The sequence below is a fragment of the Phacochoerus africanus genome, chromosome 4, assembly GCF_016906955.1.
Source record: "Phacochoerus africanus isolate WHEZ1 chromosome 4, ROS_Pafr_v1, whole genome shotgun sequence".
Taxonomy (NCBI): Eukaryota; Metazoa; Chordata; class Mammalia; order Artiodactyla; family Suidae; genus Phacochoerus; species Phacochoerus africanus.
This window is the reverse complement of record NC_062547.1, coordinates 78644306-78667368: the sequence shown is the minus strand read 5'-3', so window position 1 is coordinate 78667368 and position 23063 is coordinate 78644306. Positions and strand designations below refer to the sequence as shown.

At 43.1% G+C, this 23063-nt stretch overlaps 1 protein-coding gene across 3 annotated transcripts in view; it reads right to left on the bottom strand.

Moving 5' to 3' along the window:
• RNF130 (ring finger protein 130) overlaps window positions 1–17441 on the bottom strand; it is a 118450-nt gene extending 101009 nt beyond the window's left edge. For 2 of the 3 annotated variants that reach the window (XM_047777865.1, XM_047777867.1), the window contains exon 1: window positions 16767–17441. In XM_047777865.1, the coding sequence (XP_047633821.1) occupies window positions 16767–17214 (448 nt within the window). In that variant the 5' untranslated portion in view covers window positions 17215–17441. The remainder of the gene's footprint in view (window positions 1–16766) is intronic. The other variant, XM_047777864.1, reaches the window with a different exon arrangement.
• Window positions 17442–23063: the final 5622 nt, after the last annotated feature.

Sequence of the window (23063 nt, the reverse complement as noted above, 5' to 3'; positions counted from 1 at the left end):
ATGACTTAGATGAAGATACAGAAAATATGTTCATCACATTCATGGGCAACACAAACCTGCTAGCAAGAGTAAAGACTAGACGGCACATCAAGATTCAAAAATTATCTTAAAAGGCTGAATGAACAGGCTGAAACCAATAAAGACAAAATAATTCAGCTTAAGGCAACCTATGAAATGACTTAGGTTTTTAAAAAATGCATTAAAGTATATAATTGACTGACAATGTTGTGTTAGTTTCTGGTGTACAGTGAAGTAATAGATAGACCCCCAACATACTTTTTCATACTCTTTTCCATTATGGTTTAGCACAAGATACTGAATGCAATTCCCTGTGCTATACACTAGGATGTCACTGCTTATCCATTCTATACGTAATAGTTTGCATCTGCTAATCCTAAACAAACTCCCAATCTCTCCCTCCCCTACCTTCCCACCTCTTGGCAATCACAAGTCTGCTCTCTATGTCCTTGAGTCTGTTTCTGTTTTGTAGATAGGTTAATTTGTGCCATATTCTAGACTCCACATATATGTGATAGCATATGGTATTTTTATTTCTGTTTCTGACTCACCTCATTTAGTATGAGAATCTCTAGGTCCACCCATGTTGGTGCAAATGACATGATTTCATTTTTTATTTTTATTTTATTTTATTTTATTATTATTATTATTATTATTATTTTTGTCTTTGTCTTTTGTTGTTGTTGTTGTTGTTGTTGCTATTTCTTGGGCCGCTCCCGCGGCATATGGAGGTTCCCAGGCTAGGGGTTGAATCGGAGCTGTAGCCACCGGCCTACGCCAGAGCCACAGCAATGCGGGGATCCGAGCCGCGTCTGCAACCTACACCACAGCTCACGGCAACGCCGGATCGTTAACCCACTGAGCAAGGGCAGGGACCGAACCCGCAACCTCATGGTTCCTAGTCGGATTCGTTAACCACTGCGCCACGACGGGAACTCCCGATTTCATTTTTTAAATGGCTGAGTAGTATTCCATTGCATATATGTACCACATCTTTTTTTTACCATTCATCTGTCAATGGATGTTTAGTTTAAATTGTTTCCAAGTCTTGGCTACTGTGAACAGTGCTGTTATGAACACAGGGATGCATGTATCCTTTCGAATTAGAATTTTGTTCAGATATATGCCCAGGAGTGGGATCGCAGGATAATGTAGCAACTCTATTTTTAGTTTTTTAAGGAACCACCATACTGTTTTCCATAGTGTCTGCACCAACTTACATTTCCAGCAACACTTACATTCTTGCCCTCTCCAGCATTTATTTCTAGACTTTTTTTCTTTTATGGCCACAGCCACACTAGGGATGGAATCTGAACTTCAGATGCAACCTACACTGCAGCTGTGGCAACATCAGATCTTTTAACCCACTGGGCCGGGCCAGGGATCATACCCAAGGCTCTACAGTGACCCAAACCACTGCAGTCAGATTCTTAACCCACACAGGGGGAAGCCCTATTTGTAGACTTTTTAATGATGGCTACTCTGGCTGGAATGAGGTGATATCTCACTGAAGCTTTGGTTTGCATTTCTCTAATATTTAGTGATGCTGAGCATTTTTTCATGTGCCTACTGGCTATTCATATGTCTTCTCTGGAGAAAGGTCTATTTAGGTCTTCAGCCCATTTTTTGATTGGGTTGTATTTTTGTGTTGTTACTGTTATTGAGTTGTATGAGCTGTTTGTATATTTTGGAAATTAATCCCTTGGCAGCATCACTTGCAACTATTTTCTCCCATTCTAGGGGTTGTCATTTTGCTTTGTTTATGGTTTCCTCTGCTATGCAAAAGCTTTTAAGTTCGATTAGGTCCCATTTGTTCTATTTTTGCTTTTAGTTCTATTGCTTTAGGGGACTGACACTGGTACGATTTACACTAGAGAATGTTTGCTTATGTTCTCTTCTAGGAGTTTTATGGCGTCATGTCTTACATTTAAGACTTAGAAGGTTTAATTAGCAGTAATCTCAGTATGAGTCAGTGATTAGTGCTACCAAAATAACCTATATGATTCCAGGTAGGTGTTCGGAATGATGGGAAAAAAAGCAGTTCTACTCTCTCCTGAATTGGTGAAACAAACTGTGTTATCAGTTTTGTTTTTCTCTTTTTATTTGTTTCTTATGGCTGCGATAACAATTGACCACAAACCTGGTGGCTTAAAACAACATAAATTTACTGTTTCACAGTTCAGGAGGCCAGAATTCAAAATCAAGATTTTTTTTTTTCTTGGATAAGTACTTTTTTTAAAATTTTTTTATTTTCCCACTGTACAGCAAGGGGATCAGGTTATCCTTACATGTATACATTACAATTACATTTTTTCCCCCACCCTTTGTTCTGTTGCAACATGAGTATCTAGACAAAGTTCTCAATGCTATTCAGCAGGATCTCCTTGTAAATCTATTCTAAGTTGTGTCTGGTAAGCCCAAGCTCCCGATCCCTCCCACTCCCTCCCCCTCCCATCAGGCAGCCACAAGTCTCTTCTCCAAGTCCATGATTTTCTTTTCTGAAGAGATGTTCATTTGTGCTGGATATTAGATTCCAGTTATAAGCGATATCATATGGTATTTGTCTTTGTCTTTCTGGCTCATTTCACTCAGGATGAGATTCTCTAGTTCCACCCATGTTGCTGCAAATGACATTATGTCATTCTTTTTTATGGCTGAGTAGTATTCCATTGTGTATATATACCACCTCTTCCGAATCCAATCTTCTGTCGATGGACATTTGGGTTGTTTCCATGTCCTGGCTATTGTGAATAGGGCTGCAATGAACATGCGGGTGCATGTGTCTCTTTTAAGTAGAGTTTTGTCCGGATTGATGCCCAAGAGTGGGATTGCGGGGTCATATGGAAGTTCTATGTATAGATTTCTAAGGTACCTCCAAACTGTTCTCCATAGTGGCTGTACCAGTTGACATTCCCACCAACAGTGCAGGAGGGTTCCCTTTTCTCCACAGCCCCTCCAGCACTTGTTATTTGTGGATTTATGAATGATGGCCATTCTGACTGGTGTGAGGTGATATCTCATGGTAGTTTTGACTTGCATTTCTCTTATAACCAGCAATGTTGAGCATTTTTTCATGTGTTCGCTGGCCATCTGTATATCTTCTTTGGAGAAATGTCTACTCAGGTCTTTTGCCCATTTTTCCATTGATTGAATGGCTTTTTTGCTGTTGGGTTGTATAAGTTGTTTATATATTCTAGAGATTAAGCCCTTGTCGGTTGCATCATTTGAAACTACTTTCTCCCACTCTGTAAGTTGTCTTTTTGTTTTCTTTTTGGTTTCCTTTGCTGTGCTAAAGCTTTTCAGTTTGATTAGGTCCCATGGGTTTATTTTTGCTCTAATTTCTGTTGCTTTGGGAGACTGACCTGAGAAAATATTCATGATGTTGATGTCAGAGAGTGTTTTGCCTATGTTTTCTTCTAGGAGTTTGATGGTGTCCTGTCGTATATTTAAGTCTTTCAGCCATTTGGAGTTTATTTTTGTGCATGGTGTGAGGGTGTGTTCTAGTTTCACTGCTTTGCATGCAGCTGTCCAGGTTTCCCAGCAATGCTTGCTGAATAGACTTTCTTTTTCCCATTTTATGTTCTTGCCTCCCTTGTCAAAGATTAATTGACCATAGGTGTCAGGGTTTATTTCCAGGTTCTCTATTCTGTTCCATTGGTCTGTCTGTCTGTTTTGATACCAGTACCACACTGTCTTGATGACTGTGGCTTTGTAGTATTTCTTGAAGTCTGGGAGAGTTATGCCTCCTGCTTGGTTTTTGTTTCTCAGGATTGCTTTGGCAATTCTGGGTCTTTTGTGGTTCCATATAAATGTTTGGATTGTTTGTTCTAGTTCTGTGAAACATGTCATGGGTAATTTGATAGGGATTGCATTGAATCTGTAGATTGCTTTGGGTAGTATGGCCATTTTTACAATATTGATTTTTCCAATCCAGGAACATGGAATATATTTCCATTTATTTACATCTTCTTTGATCACAATCAAGATGCTAACAGGGCTGGCTCCTTCTGGAGAAACAGTCCCAGGCCTCAGGCTCCCTCCTAGCTTCTGGTGGCTGCCAGCAATCCTTGGTGCCCCTGGCTATGGCAGCATAACTCCAATCTGTCTAGCTCTATCTTCTTCTTCTTCTTTTTTTTTTTTTGGTCTTTTTGCCTTTTCTTGAGCTGCTCCTGCAGCATATGGAGGTTCCCAGGCTAGGGGTCTAATTGGAGCTGTAGCCACCAGCCTACGCCAGAGCCACAGCAACACAGGATCTGAGCCGTATCTGTGACCCTCACTACAGCTCACAGTGACGTCAGATCCTTAACCCACTGAGCAAGGCCAGGGATCGAACTGGCAACCTCATGGTTCCTAGTCAGATATGTTAACCACTGTGCCACGACAGGAACTCCTAGCTCTATCTTCTTATGGCCTTTCCCTCTGTATGTCTCTCTGTATCCTCTCTTCTCCTTTTAAGGACACCAGTCACTGGGGTTAGAGCCCATCTTCAACTAGCATGATCTTATCTTGATCTCAAAGATCCTATTTCCAAATAAAGTCACATTCTGAGGTTCTAGGTAGACATGAATTTTTGTGGGACACTATTCAACTCACTGCACCCTTTAAATGAAATACTGCGTTCTGTGGTTTACAATGCCTTACTATTAAGAAAGGTCAAAAGAAACAGGAACATGAAGCCTAAGGGGTAGAGGACTTGGGTCAGACAAGGAAATTACCTACTGTCTACAAATATCTGTACCAATTTTTCTCCAGATGAAAGAAAGACATTCTAACATTCTATTTCCAGAGATGAATGTGTAGGTTTCGGTCACTCACTTGCTCAAGCTTGAGCTGTACAACCACTGTACAGGAATGTTTAGACCTCATGCTGATGGCTAGACTTCATGATCACTGATGACCACTAAGTTCCGAGATTCTGTAATTCCTCCCCCGTGTCTCCATTTGCCCTTTTAATGGTCTATGATACAGAGCCAAAGGACCATAATGCTCTATTAAAACAGCAAACACTGTGTGGAAGAGTAGGGGACAGAGGTGGGTGGGATGCCAGCTAGAAGATATACAATGTAAAGAAAACTTAGAGGCCCTAGGAATGAAAGAATATTGGAATAGCTATAGGGTTAGATAGGGTGGCCTGAGGGAGGGAAAGGCTGGAGCCTGACCAAGTAGCAAATGCCTCATCTACTACAGAAAGGAGTGCAGGGAGTTCCCGTTGTGGCGCAGTGGTTAAGGAATCCGACTAGGAACCATGAGGTTGCGGGTTCAGTCCCTGCCCTTGCTCAGTGGGTTAATGATCCGGTGTTGCAGCGAGCTCTGGTGTAGGTTGCAGACGCGGCTCGGATCCTGAGTTGCTGTCGCTCTGGCGTAGGCTGGTGGCTACAGCTCTGATTCGACCCCTAGCCTGGGAACCTCCATATGCCGGGGGAGTGGCCCAAGAAATAGCAAAAAAAGACAAAAAAAAAAAAGAAAGGAGTGCAGATTTCCATTCTAAGGACAATAGGAAGCCACTGAAGTCCTTTAAGCAAGGAGAGACAAGACTGCATGAAGCTTCAAGATTGTGCCCACTGGGGAGAAAAGATTGATGGAAGTTAAAAAGGAGAAAGACCAAGAAATGGGAAGAGATGGCAGTTGCCTGTACTAAGATGGCAGGAGTGAAAATGTCACACAGAGATGATCCATTCTGATTGTAAATTGTGGAGGATAGATCAAGGATGACTCCTAAATTTGTTTAAGTAACAAGAGTAGACAGTGATGTCATTTACTGAGATGATGAGAAAAACTGGGGAACAAAGGCAAAATATGTATAAATCAAAAGCTCCATTTGAGGCCTATTAATCTGGAGATCTTCTTGAGATATTTAAGTTAAAGATAGCAAACTGGCTGTTAGATACATGAATCCAGAGCTCAGAGGAAAAGACTAGGCTGAAAGTAAAAATACAGGAATTGGTAAGAGGAGACATGTAAAGAGAGAAAAAAATTACTGTCACAGATTGTTCTCATTTCTTTATACGAAAACTTTTTTAGGTTACTGGATATTGTTCAATATCCATTTATTTTCGTTTAGTTTTATGATCTCAAACCTCAGTCAGCTGGGTTCTAAGATTTTTCTCCAACAACATTCAGCTGCTTGGCAATAAAAGCACAAAGATGAATGGTATGTATTATCCAGGACTGAGATTTTGCCTAGTGAGTGTGATACAGGATAGAGGAAAACAGGGGTGATTATCATGAAGAATCATGAAATCTACAACAAAGAAGGAGAGAAGTGAGAAGCCAGGAGGGGGCTAAAAGAATCCACTCTATCCAATGGGGGCCTAGGGACAGGATCACACCATGCTTAATTCAATTAATGCTGAGAGAAGGCTTACCACAACAGATGAGGAAGGGAGGTAACCGCCAGAGAGAAGGGAAACACTATGAGCCAGGTAACGTATTAGCTGCTATAATTAGTTATTTTAGGGTCAGTGAACTCAAATCTGTTTATGAAATAAAAAGTTAATTCAATGGCAGCATTTCCTGATTTCAGTCTATCTCAGTGCTTACTAAGGAGATCTCATGAGACAGTGCTTACTTTCTGCAGACTCCTACACTCCATGGCATGTCACTGGAGTTGGAAAAGAGCTCGGATGTTGGGAAAATAGGGAGCTTCTTCAAAGGAAAAAGAAGGGGAGGAAAGAATTCATTTGCAGTGTGTTGCAGTGCGCACAGGGGAAAGAGTAGGAATCTCACTGTATATACAGATTAAAAAAAAAGAGAAACCCATCCATCCACACCTACCCCATTCACCCCATGGTCCCCAGTCCCCAGAGGAAACCACTTTTAACTATTTGTTTTTTAAGTTCTTCTGGTGGTCACCTTCCACTAGTTCTAAAAACTCTTACAGCCATTATGTCCTGGTGTTTCAACTTGAGACATTATCTATTCATTTATGATGTTGGGAATTAGGACTGTGCTCACTCATGCTTCCCATCATCCCTCTCTGATTTTTATTATTTCATTATTTTCGACAGTGGTTAAACCTTTCTAGTTGCTACAATTATATGCTGGTGTATATAACTGTAGCATTATAATTATATAATTATAATTATATACACCTGTGAGATGAGATGAAGACACTCGCTCTCACCTATCCCTAACATCTCTTTTCTCTCTTCCATTTCTCCAGCTTTATCATCCATTTAGAATTGTGTATTCTGAAGGCTGGTAACATTTCCTTTCTGTTCTGCAACCACACAGGTTTCCCTGCTATAGAAAATCACGGAGTGCCTGTGAAACCTTTCACAAGACATAATGGCAAAAAGGGAGGATTACCTTAGGACACATCTTGCTAATGGATGCACAAAATAAATCGAGAGAGCGCATAGATGGTCACACACCATTCACAGCTATGGCAGCTCAGTGTGGAGGTAGGCACTGAGTGTCATTCCTGGGCAAAGAGCTTGGCAGGGTCACTCTTGCTGCTCTGGGGGCGGCTGCTTCTATACTGGCTTGTCTGACTATAAAACAAATGCTGAATGCTAATTTCGCCTCTTGCTTTTTTTCATAAAAGCAAAAATCCTCTTCAGATTTCTTTCGGTTATCAAAAATTGGTACTAATATAGCTCTTTCGTAATAACAAAGTGGCATAAAACAAACTTTTGAAAAATGGGAGTTACCCATAATTAAGTCTTCATGCTTAAATTACAGATTGATTTTTAGAAGTGAGAACCCACAAAACCAATAAAAGCATTAATATCATTATTATAAAAAATATTATAGAAAGGAGTTTCCACTGTGGCACAGTGGGTTAAGAATTCAACTGCAGCAGTTCAGGCTGCTTGGGAAGTACAGGTTCAGTCTCTGTCCCAGCATGGAGGGTTAAAGGATCTGGCTTTGAGGCAGCATAGATAGCAGCTGTGCTCAGATTCAGTCCCTGGCCCAGGAACTTCCATATGCCATGAGTGTGGCCACAAAATAAAAAAAATAAAAAATTATAGAAAAGCTAAGTCCTGGGCAAGGTTCTCTTTCCCTTTCTAGGATCCACTAACTGCTCAAAACTATGCTACAGTTTAGCTTGTATCACATTAAGACAAGAATACTTGGCCTTGGAGTTCCTCTTTTCTTACTGGGGAAAAACATGCCTTTTCAATATATTCCTAGTATCTTCCAGTTTTCTACTCATTCTAAGCACTGCTTAGAATTCATTCCATTCTTCTTGAAGCTAGGGAATGAACTTAACGATATCAACCTCTAGACAATTACTTGCTGCCTTTAATGAATACGACTTTCCTTCTATGAAGGTTTTGTATTAAAAATTTTAAATTTCAAAAATAAAAGAAAACAAGGAATGTCACCCATGATCCAATTAATGTAACCTAACCATTTTTATTATTGCATATTACTCTGAGACCCTGTCCTATTAGCATATTTACAACAGTCACAACTCAATCACTATACATTTACTTTTGTAGGATATACCTTGCTTCCACAAGGGTCCCCTTTAATGGCTGTGTAACATTTTGGCGAGTAGCTATATCATAATTTATTAAACCCACTTAGGAAACAGTACAAAGAAGTGGTTAAAATATGAATTCTACAGTCAGACAGACCTACATCAAGTCCCAGCCCTACCGAATCCCCTCCGGCACACAGCTGATGGATTACCTCACTCATTTAATTCGTCCAACAGTTCCAGGTTCCACACTAAGCACTGAATATACACAAGTGGACACAGAGACAGGATCTCTGCCTTCAGAAACAAGAGATATATAATTTCAAACCTTGTTAAGTGCTATAAAGAAAACAAGCACTAAGAGTGAGAGACTAGAATGCTTTGAATTTCCATCCACAGAATGAGGATACAGTACTACCCAGAGATGTTAGGAGGATTAAATGATAATCCAAGTACAATACTTGGCACCATTCATGGTACACAGTATGTACTCAATGTATGCTAACTACATCACTGCTTGGCATAAACAAAGAATACCAAAGCAGGAACTAGCATCTTCTCAGGATAGTCTTTCATCTTTTTTTCTCTATCAATATAAATCCAACACATTTTCAGGTTTGAGCTTACAGGTAGAAGTTTGATGTGGGCCTTTTTTAGATCCATTTCTCTCCTAATCAAGTTATGTTTTCTCTCACCTCCTTGAACAAATTGAGTATATTTATGACTATTTTAACATCCTTATCTGCAATTCCATCATTTGCCCCATTTCTGTACCTGTTTCTACTGATTGTTTTCTGTCTGGTTATGGGTCATATTTTCCTGTTTCTTAGCTTGCCTACTAATTTTTGGTTAGATGCTGGTCTTAGATTTCATGATTTGGGGAGCTGGATTTTGTTCTATTTCTTTGTCTTTTTTTTTGCCATTTCTTGAGCCACTCCCACAGCATATGGAGGTTCCCAGGCTAGGGGTTGAATTGGAGCTGTAGCTGCCGGCCTAGGCCAGAGCCAGAGCAACACGGGATCGTAGCTGGTCTGCAACCTACACCAGAGCTCACAGCAACGCCGGATCCTTAACCCACTGAGCAAGGCCAGGGATCAAACCTGCAACCTCATGGTTCCTAGTCGGATTCGTTAATCACTGAGCCACAACAGGAACTCCTTGTTGTATTTCTTTAAATATTGTCGAGGTTAGTTTAGGACCAGTTACTTGGAATCAATCTAGTCCTTTTAAGGTTTGCTTCAAAGCTTTGGTAGGTGGTCCAGAACAGGCTTTTCCCCAAAGCTAATTTGGCATCATTCTATGCTTTGTGTATTAGGTCATTCCACTCAGATTAGGGAGAATATGAACTATTCCCAGCTTTCTGCAAACTCCAAGAATTCTTCCATCTGCTAATTTCTGACAGTTCTTTATAAAACGTGAAGATCAGGAGTTCCTGTTGTGACACACCAGAAATGAATCTGACTAGGAACCACGAGGTTGCGGGTTCGACCCCAGGTCTCACTCAGTGGGTTAAGGGAGCGGCCCTAAAAAGCAATAAACACAAAAACAAAAAAACATGCACATCAGTACTCAACCAAAGGCTTGTAAGGGACCCCTTGCAGCTCTCCAGAGCTTGCTCTCTATGCAGCTCCCTCCTCTTCTGTACTTGACCTCCTCACACATTCAAGCCCATTCAAGCTGCCTTGAGCTTGGCTTCTCTGAGCTCTGAACTCTATCTCATCAACTCAAGGAGACCACTGATCCTTTCTGGATTCCTGCTCCTGGTGTTGTAGCATGGAAACCATCCAGGTGGTAAGCTGAGGCAATCACGGAGCTCTACTGTTTATTTCCTTTCTCTCGGGGATTACTGTCCTGTGCTGTTTTTTGACCTATTTCTAAAACTGCTGCTTCATAACTTTGTCAGATTTTCCAGTCACTTGAGGTGGCAAGGTAAACCTGGTGTCTATTATTCCACTATAGCTGAAAGCAGAACTCATTAACTTTGACTTCAACTTCCGCATTTTCAATGAAACTTCTCTACACTACAGGTCCAAAAAATTTTTCACTGGTCTTGGTACCGTTTACGATCTAGCATAAAAGAGGGTCTATAGTATATTTTGTCCATCAACACTCCACCATCCTCTATCCCATCATACAGCTTCTAGCACCTGCCATGAGTTTCACTACCAGACCAAGTACCACAAGATTAAATATAATCACATAATACAGTGGCTTGCTAGTACCAGGCACAGTCCTAGGTGTTTGGCTGAAACAAAGAAGACGCTATCACTAATTTCCAGGAGCTCACAGTTTGGGAATCATATTCTCATCCATAAATCTACAACGTGGTTATAACAGGAAAAACTAAGACAAAATTAAACCTTTAGAACAGGGATTGTCAAAAGTTTTCTTAAAGGGTCTCACAGAATAAGTAGTTTAAGCTTGGCAGTCATACAGGCTTCTGTAATAACTGCTCAACTCTGCCAGTATAGCTTGAAAGCAGCCACCGACATGCGAATGAATGGGCAGGGCTATGTTCCAATAAACTCTGTTTACAGTAACAGGTGGCTGACCCCCACACAGAGTTTGCAGACAGCTTGCACCATCTTCTACAATGGCATGTCCTATCTGTGCCATCCAGACAAGGCTGATCTCCTCAGCAAGAAGACTAAATTCTCTCAGGCAGGAATTACATACCAGGTCTCTTGCACACACCACAGAACTTGCACAATTCAAGCACAAAGTAGGTGCTTATTAAGGACTTTTTAATTTATTTCATTTGACATTTGAATGGTTCCCTTTATTCAAAATTTCTTCCAACAGTAAAGAAAGATATACTTACTACAATTTATAGAAAATAATCAATGTCTAGTGCATAAAATACTCCAAAGATGATAAAACAAAACAAATGTTGATGATCCTGAAAAAATTAATTTCGTTTTATAAATAAGTCCAGGCTGCTACACTTAAAAGAACCAGCTCTGGGAGTTCCCGTCGTGGCGCAGTGGTTAACGAATCCGACTGGGAACCATGAGGTTGCGGGTTCGGTCCCTGCCCTTGCTCAGTGGGTTAAGGATCCGGCGTTGCTGTAAGCTGTGGTGTAGGTTGCAGACGTGGCTCGGATCCCGCGTTGCTGTGGCTCTGGCGTAGGCCAATGGCTACAGCTCCGATTCAACCCCTAGCCCGGGAACCTCCATATGCCGCGGGAGCATCCCAAAGAAATAGCAAAAAGACAAAAAAAAAAAAAAAGAACCAGCTCTGGGGACTATCCATCCAGCCCACTTATGTGGACACGGCCCCAAATACTACCAGACTTCTTTGAGGATTACCTAAAAAGAGAATTCACAAGCACACACAAAAAATAACTGCCTTTTCAAAAATAACTTGCAATTGTCAAAATTCAAATCTGTCCAGAAAAGACAAAGATTTGATATGTTGCACCATTTTTTAAAACTGTTCAAGATAATCTCACAAAACAAATTCTGAATGTGTTTAAACTTTTCATTATTTCACAATACGTATGTATACACACACACGCTCATGCGACTGGTGTGAAAAGAACAATTTTCTTAATGGGTATATTCTGGTGAGTTTGTTTAACGAGATCTGTCTTACTACTTTACAGTCACATCTTGTTCAAGATGAGGGATCTTAGAAGCTATCTAATCTAACATTCCTTCAAATGATGGAATTCCCTTTTATAATGATCAAAACAATGCTCTGTAGTCCATTCATCTTTTTTTGGGGGGGGGGGGCATACCTGCAGCATATGGAGGTTCCCAGGTTAGGCGCTGAATCGGAGCTGTGGCTGCTGGCCTACACCACGGCCACAGCAACACCAGATTTGAGCGGAATCTGCGACCTACACCACAGCTCATGGCAATGCTGGATCCCCATCCCCACAGAGCAAGGCCAGGGATCGAACCCTTGTCCTCATGGATACTAGTCGAGTTCGTTAACCACTGAGCCACAATGGGAACTCCAATCTCTTAAAACTCATATTCAGAACTAAACCAAAGGCATGTGTGGCCTATAATGAAGCGGGATCAGTGCTGACCAGGATCCAGATGCCCAAGTGCATGCAAGATTAGACTGACCGGTCAGTGACAGCTCAGAGGCTTTGTTCTGTGACAAGCAGCTCTAAGCTTTATCTCCCCTCAACTCTCTTCGCTGTAGCTTTTTTTTTTTAACCCAATTTCAAGACTACATATTTATTCCTATTAACTTTTTTCTTAGTTTCAGCTCACCATTCCATACACTGAAATCCCAGGGATCCTGTAGTCCAATATTCAGTTAAATGTCATGTCTTTATCAAAATTCTGGTACAATAAAAGACCTTCACAATATAAAGAATAGCAGAAGGAAAAACTGAAGGCAGCAAGTATAGATGACACTTTGCCATAGAGAGAGAAATGGGAGAGCAGCAGGATGGATATTTGGGGAGGAGGTCAAATGTTTTTTAAAAAAATTCAAATATGCTAATAGATCATTCAAAAACAAGAGAAAAATACAGTATGTGAAAATATTTTCTAAATTGTTAAACTCTAAGTTGTTACGATTCAATACAAATATAATTTATTTTATATACATATATTTTATGTACATATATATATACATATATATATATACACACACCTCATTTTCTTCTTGCTTGGTTATCTAATTTATGCCAAAATTTGGTTCTTTTGAGCCTCCAGCTCCTTCTGAATTCTCTTTCCTTTCAGAGTCTGCGTTTCCAGCATCATACCTACTTTTTCTCTGAATATTTTGAAAACTCTAACTATATCCAGGAGCCCCTGCCTTTGCCATTATGAAATCTAACATTATATGGCCCCTTTCATCCAAGATCTTGTCTCCACCATCAATCTCCTTCACTCCTTATCAGAACTGTAAAAACCAAGTTCAAGTTTAATGGGTTCATCCAAGAGAATCACATAAAACATAAAAACCTAAGATAGTTTTTTTTTTAATGTTATTGTATCCCTTATAATCAGCAAGATGGCCCCCCAAAAATTTATCATTTGGTAAATCTGTTCCCCGAGGCTGTAACATCCAATCCTGAACATTTCTATGCAAAGCAAAAAGTGGCTGTTACCAAATTCTTCTCACCAGCACATCTGCATATAAAATGACATCATCAACAAGGGCTTTCTCCTCTCCCAACCCCCACTCTAGGCTCAAACAAAAAGTTAGTGTGCACACACATAAAGCACATTTACAATGTCTGCTTCACAGTAAAGGCTGGTCTACCTTTGGTTCTAGATCTAAGCTCGCCCTTTGAGTAAGTTATTAATAAGAAAGTGACCGTGGGCAACCACAATCTGTGCATAAACACATGTTCCTTCAAAAGTCCATTTCTAAAAATGAATTATCAGTTAAAATATGAAATTTGTTCCACCAAACAAATCTCCATTTACAAATGCTTTCTATTTACTGACAAAGAATATGTTTTCAAAGTACAACACTTGTTTATGAAATATTTTATAAAGTCTAACACTTTCCAAAATGTACTTTTAAAGTACCATCTAAGGAAAAAATTGCCAACTTGCCCTTTAAAGATATAGGACAAATAAATCTTGCTCAGTAATTGATAGTTAACAGTGCAAAATAACAAGAATGGTTTTTACTGTCTTCTACCAAACACTGGTCCTCAAAATGAATTTTCATTAATTTCCCATCTATTAACCACAGCTGTTTTTTTGCCAGGAATTCTATTTTTATTTTTTTTATTTTTTTTGTAATTTGAACATCACTTTGTGTAGTGTTGCCATCAGTAAGTCCTCAATACGTATGTCAAGAATTCTCTTCAATTTAAAATTATCAGTGTAAGGGTCAGAAAGAACTCATTATTTTTCTAAAAATATGAAATTTGAAACTCAATAAAGAATATGATGTGAAATACCCAAATATTATTCAAAGTTTAAGCTATTTTCTTTTTTTAAACTGAGGTATAATTGACACAAGCCATTTTCTTAAACATGAAAAATTTTAACAGATTTCTACTACCACTCTTGTTTTTAAAAAAACATTCCTAAGTTCCTTCTGCAAAAGGACAAAAACATCTTGTATTTCATGTTAATCCACAGGTTCAGAAAATTTACAGGTAAATTAACTTATAAACTCCCCACAGCCCAGACTGTGAGCTTCAGGAAGAGGAGAGATTTTTATCTGTTTTGTTCACTGCTGTGACCGCTCCCTCTTCCCCAGTGCCTTGGATGGAGGCTGGTACGCAGGAGATTTTCAAATAGTATTTGCTGGACCCTTTAGTATAAAGCTAGATTCAAACCACCTGCAGGATCCCACCACCAGCACATGAGAAAACCTGAAGCAACCTCATGTTGTGCAGATACAAAATGAGCCCCTAGAGAACTGAGCAGAGGAAGAGGAGACACTCAGGGGAGACTCAGTCTCCACACACTGCCCCAAAGTGTTCACACTGATGCAGTGGCTAAAATCCCACCAATTCAGAGATTCACTTAGGTTAACAAGTCTCCTCTTTTAAGAATGCAGGAACCATTTAAGCCTTTTGACAACCTTACGGAGTAAAGATTTCATCATTCCATTTTGTAGATGAAACAGGCTAAAAAGCTGAATTACTTTTCTTCAAGACTCAGAACCTTTAATCCTTTAATGCCACCTCCCCACTGACAGGGGAATAGGACTAACTTTTATCCACACGTCAGCGCACTTTAGTTCCCAATACCCTTCTGCCCAAACATCGAAAACAAGTTTTCTTAAGGATGGAGCTTTGGTTTGGAGTGTCAGGAGAGCAACAAGTGGTTTCAGAACATGGAACACTTTGAAGGCAAGTACCTAAAATGAGGGTCATAAATTTGGGGTGCCTGGGGGAACTAAGCCCCAAAAACAAACCACAGATTTCAAAATACTGCACCAGGCCAGCTCTTGCTCCAGAACAGCTCGCCTCTCTCTCTTCCTCTTCCTTCCCTTCCACGTGATCCTCACAGATCTCCGCACCAGAAAATAGACTACCATTGTCAGTGCCATAATTTGGCAATGCTATGTGTCCCAACCACAGTGACTGGCACAGCAGAGGCAAGCAAATATTTACTGAATGAACCAAAGGCCAAAGTTGTTTCTGTGAGCAAGCTGGGACCCTAACTGCAGTATTTAACAAAGTGAAGATAAGAAATGCACCCTAAGCCCCTGATTATTGTTATAAAAATGAACTTTTAAAATGCGAATATAAACTGGGAACAGGCTAAGGGAAAGCCTCACCTGATCCTTTTCTTCTTCCTCAGCTAGACTGCCTCAGAGAAAACAGCTTAGCACTTGAGCATTCAAATACAAATCTCAGAGGGGGCATGATGTTTTAACAGTTTAGAGTATAAAAACAAACACCATTACCTTATTTAGGGTGTCTAGTTTAGATCATCTTAACTTCAATAGCAGCTTAAAAAAAAAAAAAAAAATCCCCCTCAGCATTCTCAGGGTGAGAGTAGGGTGGAGAAGACAGCAGACATTTTCCACAAAGTTCACAGTGGGCTAAAAAACAAAATCATGCTCTACAGTGTGAGGAACGTCTCCTTTAAAACATGACCAGAAATTTATACAGCTACATCTACTATACCAAATAATTAAACAAAGCCTGTGTTTATAGGTAGACATGAGTGTAAAGCAAATGGCTTCAAAGACAGCTCTTGAAAATTTTACCTATTTTTCCCCTTTGGTAGACTCCCGTGACCTGAAGACTTGGCTACAGGTTCCAGTTGGTATCGGATTCTTCACAACGTGAGATTTTTTTCAGGCGTCAAATTACAGTAAAGCTCCTGGGGCAGAATAAGAGCCAAAAGCAACAGGGAAGATGCCTATTTTCCTCCTCCACCCCTCCTTCCACTTGCCACTTAAGAAAAACAGCACGTTTTTACGTTAGAAAAGGGCCTGGTCCTTCGAGATTCAATGCGGTGTTTGATTTCGGGAACGAACCTACGGATTCTGAAATACAGGTTAAGACCTCATCCATCATGAACTAGTTTTGCGCTCTTCCACCGCCGCCTTTGTCTGAGCTGTCCCTGCAAACTCGCAGTTCAATGCCTTCCTGTAAACAAGCCACCTAAAACCAAAAGGAACGTTCTAAGTCTTTCTAAAAAGAAAAGAAGATCCCAAAAACGCGCCTGGGAGCCTAATCCCAGCACTGAGCAGGCCGGAGTGCACACGACTGGAACCTCGACCGGGGGGCAGCCGCGCCGAGCGGCGCGACGATCGAGGCCGGGGGTAGGGGCACAGCGCCCGCCGCCCCCGCTCCCAGGCTGCGGCTCCCGGGGGCGGGGGACCATCGCCCGCCGCTGCGCCACGGCTTCTCTCTCCCCTGCCAGGCACTCACCTCCGTGGATGGGCAGCGGTGCCAGCACCTGACCACGGACCTCGGCCTTAGGCGAGTCGAGCCCGTAGCGCCCGCGGTCGATGCGGAACGTGAGCGGGGAGCCGCGGCCGGGCTCCTGCACGGTCACATTGATGAGCGCCGTGTAGTATTCCTGGCTCGCGTTATCCGCCTGCGCCGGCCATAGGCTGCAGGTCAGCAGCGCGAGCGCGGCGAGCCGGGCCGGGCCCGCCCGCGCCGCACCGCTCATCGTCCCTCCCGCCGCCGCCACTGCTCGCGGACCGGGCTCCCGGGCCGGCGCCGAGAGGCGGGGCGGGCGCGGCCGGCGCTGCGGCGGGAGCGCGCGCGCGCGGCCGGCGCAGGGCCGGGCACGAGCACGGCTCTCCTCGGTGCCGCGGCCCCGCTGCTCGCTGCCCTCACGTCCGCCACCCGCCCGCGGGAACGCGCCCATGGGCTCCTCAGCGAGGACGGCGGGTCAGGCCGCGCGCAGTCGTCTCCTCCGGGGTCCCTCCATTCCACAGGGCCGGTCCCGCTGAGTTGGGGCGCCACTCGGGGAAGCGACGGGAGTGGAAGACGCGCCCGAAAAAGGGTCTTCGTAGCACAAAGTCCTGTTCGCCCGGCTGCCGCCTCAGGCGCGCACTCGCCGCCGTCCCGCCCCCTGTCAGCCGAGTGGCACGGCGCAGGCCTTGGGCGCAGGCCCGCCCCCTTGCGCATGCGTGCAAGGCCGTGTCCGCTCCCGCCCGCCCGCACGAGGGCCCTGACAGGCCCGGCACCTAGTAGCCCCACGACCAGCCATGTTCATGCGTCGGGCGAGATGCGCACAGAGTTTGGAACCAGGGGCCTTTTCCAAGGGCCTATGGAAAAGTATGAGACAAGAACACAGAAGAAAAAAAGCTAAAACCTGAAAATTAATTTCTAAATTAAATATGGGATTCCACATTTCAACCAGTCAACTCAAAGTCTTATTTATCATCATTGGGCCCAGGGCGGGTTGGGGGGGGAGTTCTGTGCAAATAAGAGTATGGGGGTCTCTCTAGACCTGGATCTTTAAGAACATCTGAGGTACTTGCTCAGGCATCTGGAACCCTGGAATTCCCTTTCCAAACAGCCCTGGGTCACTTAGAGCCCCTGTGGTGGGGCTCTTCCCTAGTGGTGGTCTTCTTAATCTTCTCCTCCCACTTAACGTGCCCTGGCCTGCCCCTGCTTGAGAAGCTCATGCCCCTTACTCCCTTGTCCTTACAAGATGTGAGGTGCCCATGCCTGCTGGTATGAGAAATGGTTGCAGAGACCCACAGAACCAGTCTGTTAAGTCAGCTGGGGGTGGGGGGAGCAGGTCCCTTTAAAGCTCTCTTGGCCTTTCTGAATTTGTCAAGGAGAAAGTTGGTTCTAAAATGGAGTAGTGGGGTTTTTTTTGCCTTTTTTTTTAAATACATTCCCTTTCTTGTATTATCTTCCACCATGTTCTATCCTAAGAAACTGGATATAGTTCCCAGTGCTATATAGTAGGACCTCATTGCTTATCCATTCTAAATGCGATAGTTTGCATCTATTAACTCCAAACTCCTAGTCCATCCTCCCACCTACCCACATCTGCAAACACAAGTCTGTTCTCTAAGCACAGGACTTTATTTTATAATCTATGTGTGCCCTTTTATTGCTACACTGAACTGCCATTCCCTACCCCACAAGCAACCATTCTAATGTGCTTAAAAACATGCAGTGTTGGAGTTCCCGTCGTGGCGCAGTGGTTAACGAATCCGACTACGAACCATGAGGTTGCGGGTTTGGTCCCTGCCCATGCTCAGTGGGCTGACGATCTGGCGTTGTCATGAGCCCTGGTGTAGGTTGCAGACTTGGCTCGGACCCTGCATTGCTGTGGCTCTGGCATGGGCCGGTGGCTGCAGCTCTGATCAGACTCCTAGCCTGGGAACCTCCATATGCTGCGGGAGCAGCCCAAGAAATGGCAAAAAGAAAAAAAAAATGCAGTGTTGTTTATATGTACTTCTTAATTATGAAATAGTATTGGTTATAGCTATCATTTTGTTTTTCATGTTCTTCACCCAGCACTATGTTGGGTTTGTTTTGTTGTTTTCTTCTATTTATATAATAAATTTTATTTTGAAATATATCTTACCTGTACTGAAATGCAAAAAACTTATATGTACAGCTCAACAGATGTCTAGTAAATGAAAATCCCTTTGTAACCACCGTCTAGATCAAGATAGAGAACATTGCCAGCACCCCCAAAGCTTCCCTGGCCTTTTCAGTCATTACTACCCTACTAATCTGCTTCTGTTACCATAGATCAGTTTGCCTGTTTTGAAATTTATGGAAATAGAATCACACAACATGAATTCTTTGATGCCTAGTTTTTTTCTTAGCATTATGTTTGTGAAATTCTTTCCCTTTTTTTGCATTTATTGTAGTTGTTTGCTCTTTTTCTTCACTATATAGTATTCCGCAAGTGATGTACCCATTTTCCTGTTGATAGGAATCTGTATTGATTTCTGTTTTGGGATTTTATGAACAGAGCTGTTACTAAAACTGTGTGTCTTTTGGTGTATATGAGTAGGCCTCTCTAAGAGTCTGGACTGTGGAGTGGAATGGCTGCATCATAGAGTAGGCATGCACCTTTGGTGGATACTAGCACTGTCTTTTTTTTTTTTTTTTGTCTTTTTGCCATTTCTTGAGCTTCTCCCGCAGTATATGGAGGTTCCCAGGCTAGGGGTCTAATCGGAGCTGTAGCTGCCAGCCTACGCCGGAGCCACAGCAACACAGGATCCAAGCCGCATCTGTGACCTACACCACAGCTCATGGCAACGCCGGATCATTAACCCACTGAGCAAGGGCAGGGATCGAACCCGCAACCTCATGGTCCCTAGTCGGATTTGTTAAACACTGCGCCATGACGGGAACTCCACTAGCACTGTCTTTTTAAGCTGCCCTTCCCTCACCCCCATCCCAGCCTCTCTTTTCTGTTTCTCCCCTTGGGGGTTGTCCCTTGAAGGTCTTGGCCCAAGAGAGCTCCCCCTACTGTTGCTGCTGATTATCACACCCCACCCCTAAACTGTGGCCGTGGGTGAAATGATTGTAGAAACCCAGTCCAATTCCCATGGGAAAGATCGTCCTGGAGAAGCTGCTCTCAGTGTGTTCCTTGTGGATCCTGAAGTCCTGGAGATGCTGCAGGTGAAGAGCCCTATAGGGACATCAAGACTCTATTAGACTAGTAAAGTCTACAAGACTGTACTAGACACATTTCCGAATACTGGCCGAGTATTTGTAAGTTCACATCAGATTTGCTGGCTCCTCTGGGTTACTTGGGCCAGCACATGGAAAGGGTATTTTAGGAAGTGCAAATAATATTTTTATTTTAATAATTATGTGTTCATTTTAACAATGACTTCTATTTTATAGCAAGTGATTTCACTTTCAATGATAGTAATGTCACCTGTCTTTAAAAACTGAGACATCTTAGAGAAAAGTATTTAATAAATGGTAGTAAGATGGAATATAGATGTGGCGAAATTATAAAAGTCATTATTCAAAGGACCAAAGTGAGGGAAATGATGATAGAGAAAAGAGCGGGGGCTTCAGAGACAGAGGCCCAGGACTGGGTTGAAATCAGGGCTACTGATTGTGAAATATTCAGGAATTTGGAGTTCCCCTGTGGCTCAGCTAATTAAGAACCCAACTAGGGTCTGTGAGGATCTGGGTTCAATCCCTGGCCTTGCTCAGTGGGTTAAGGATCTGGCATTGCCGCAAGCTGCGGTGTAGGTCACAGATGCGGCTTGGATCCTGTGTTGCTGTGGCTCCAATTCAACACCTAGCCTGGAAACTTCCATATGCCATAAGTGTGGCCATTAAAAAGAAAAGAAATCAGGGATTTTGCAACCATTTGTTACACAACTGACACCTTGAAATTAGCTGTGACTGTAGGATAATGTTTATACCACAGAAATGGGCAGACTGTATAAATCAAGGCGCCCTCCCTATTTCCTATCTCCTCCCCACCCGCTTCCACTGCCTTTCTTATTTTTCAGAGAGTGGTTTATCAGAATTTTTCTGGTTCAAATCCCTGCTTGGCTGCATGTCAACTCTGTGACCTCTGCACGCTCCTATCCCCTTGGGTCAGTTTCCTCTGTGAAATGGTCCTAATGGCCTCTTCCTCTCTAGCTCTGACGGATGGATGCAAATTGGATGACGGGTGCCTGGAAGCTATAGCTACTGCAGTCACCCCCATTTCCCTCTGACTTGTTACTGAAGGCACAGGGACTTGCGAAGGGTTTGAGTGGCTCCCTGGGTAAGGACTGCAGTGCTGCCTTCCCACAGGCATCACCCAGAACAGTCTGTCCAGAATGGACAGCCCCTCAGGTTGGCCAGTGTCTGGCACATGCAGACAATGGGAACCCCAGTGCAAACAGAGGCACAATGTAACAGCATTTTATTTAGAAAAATGTACGATGCATTTGTGGGTTTTGTTTTTGTTTCTGTGTTTTTAGGGCCACACCCGTGGCACATGGAGGTTCCCAGGCTAGGGGTCTAATTGGAGCTACAGCTGCCGGCCTACACCACAGCCACAGCAAAGCCAGATCTGAGCTATGTCTGCGACCCACACCACAGCTCACAGCAACACCCAATCCTTAACCCACTGAGCAAGGCCAGGGATTGAACCTACATGCTCCTGGATACTGGTCGGGTTCATTACTGCTGAGCCACGACAGGAATGCCCCAAAACTTTTAAGCTTTCTTAACCAAAAACTTCAAGTATAAGAAAAAGTTGGAAGAAGGCACAGTGAAGCCCTTGTACCTCATCACTTAGGTTCATCCACTGTTAGCATTTCATCATAAATGCTTTACCCGTCTATCACTTTTATTTTAAAATTGTTTTTCTGAAACATTTTATGACCCTTTGGGCCTTTCTCATATATTATCACAACCAAAACAATGAATAGTAGGAGCTCCCTGTTGGCCTAACAAGTTAAGGATCTGGCATTGTCACTGCTGTGGCACCAGTTTGATCCCTAGCCTGAGAACGTCCGCATGCCGTGGGTGTGGCCAAACAAAAAAAAATCAATGAATAATAATTCTGTAAAATAATCCCATATCTCATCCTATTCAAATGTTCCCAAAAATATCTAAAAGTGTCCCCCTCTTCCCCTGCCTCCCCTCCCCTGCCTCCCCCTTGGGCCCTGCACTCTTTTCTTTGAATGGGATTCAATGATGTTTCTGCATTGGGTTTGGTTATATCTTTTTCTAGAAATTTAGACTTTGGGGTTACAGCCCCAGCTCCAGTAGATTTTTTTTTTTGTCTTTTTGTCTTTTCTAGGGCTGCTCCCGCGGCTTATGGAGATTCCCTGGCTAGAGGTCTAACAGGAGTTGTTGCCACTGGCCTACGCCAGAGCCACAGCAATGAGGGATCCGAGCCATGTCTGCAACTTATACCACAGCTCACGGCAACGCCAGATCCCTAACCCACTGAGCAAGGCCAGGGATTGAACCCACAACCTCATGGTTCCTAGTCGGATTCCTTAACCACTGCGCCACGACGGGAGCTCCTCCAGTAGATCATAAGTAGATGGCTATCCTGTAGCTCTGAGCTTGTGTCTTGCCTGACTGAACCACTCAGAGTTCAGTAGAAAAATGTATTGCATTTTCTGCAATCATCTTGTCAATTACATGAATACTATTGTATCATACTTTTTTTGTAGGCTCTTAAATTATACCACAATTACTGCCACTTTCCTCATTTTAAATATATCAGGAACTTCATATTTGGAACCTGGTGCAGGGAACTGGAATTGAATTCTCCTGAGGACCCTCAAACCTAGGGCTTGTGTGCCCACCCTGCAGATAAGGAAAGTGAAGCTCAGAGAAGAGAGCTCTTTGCTGAGCAAACTTGTCCCAGCTAATAAGTAGTGAGAAGTCGCTGGGACCTGCAGGTCCTGCAGGTCAGTGCCAGGCTCAAGATTCAGCCGATGCTTGAATTTCCTGGTACTTGTCCCAGGCCAGGAAGCCAGAGGCTCTGTCCAGGAATTAGGATGGGGCCTGGGCCGATGCTGAGTGGGCACAGGCTGCTGGGGTAGGAGCCATTTAGCAGGATCGAAGGCATTGTCTCGTCCTTTGTCAAGATTTGTTTGGTCAGAGTGACAAATGACTGAGCCAAGAAGAGTTGAGAGAGGAGATGCCAGCTGGGCTGAGCTGTCCAGGGCAGGCCAGCCCTCACGTCTGATGGCTGGTCCTCCAGCTGACGTGGAGTGCTGGTCCCTAGAGTGCCATGGGCTCCCCTGCCAGGGGTGTCTG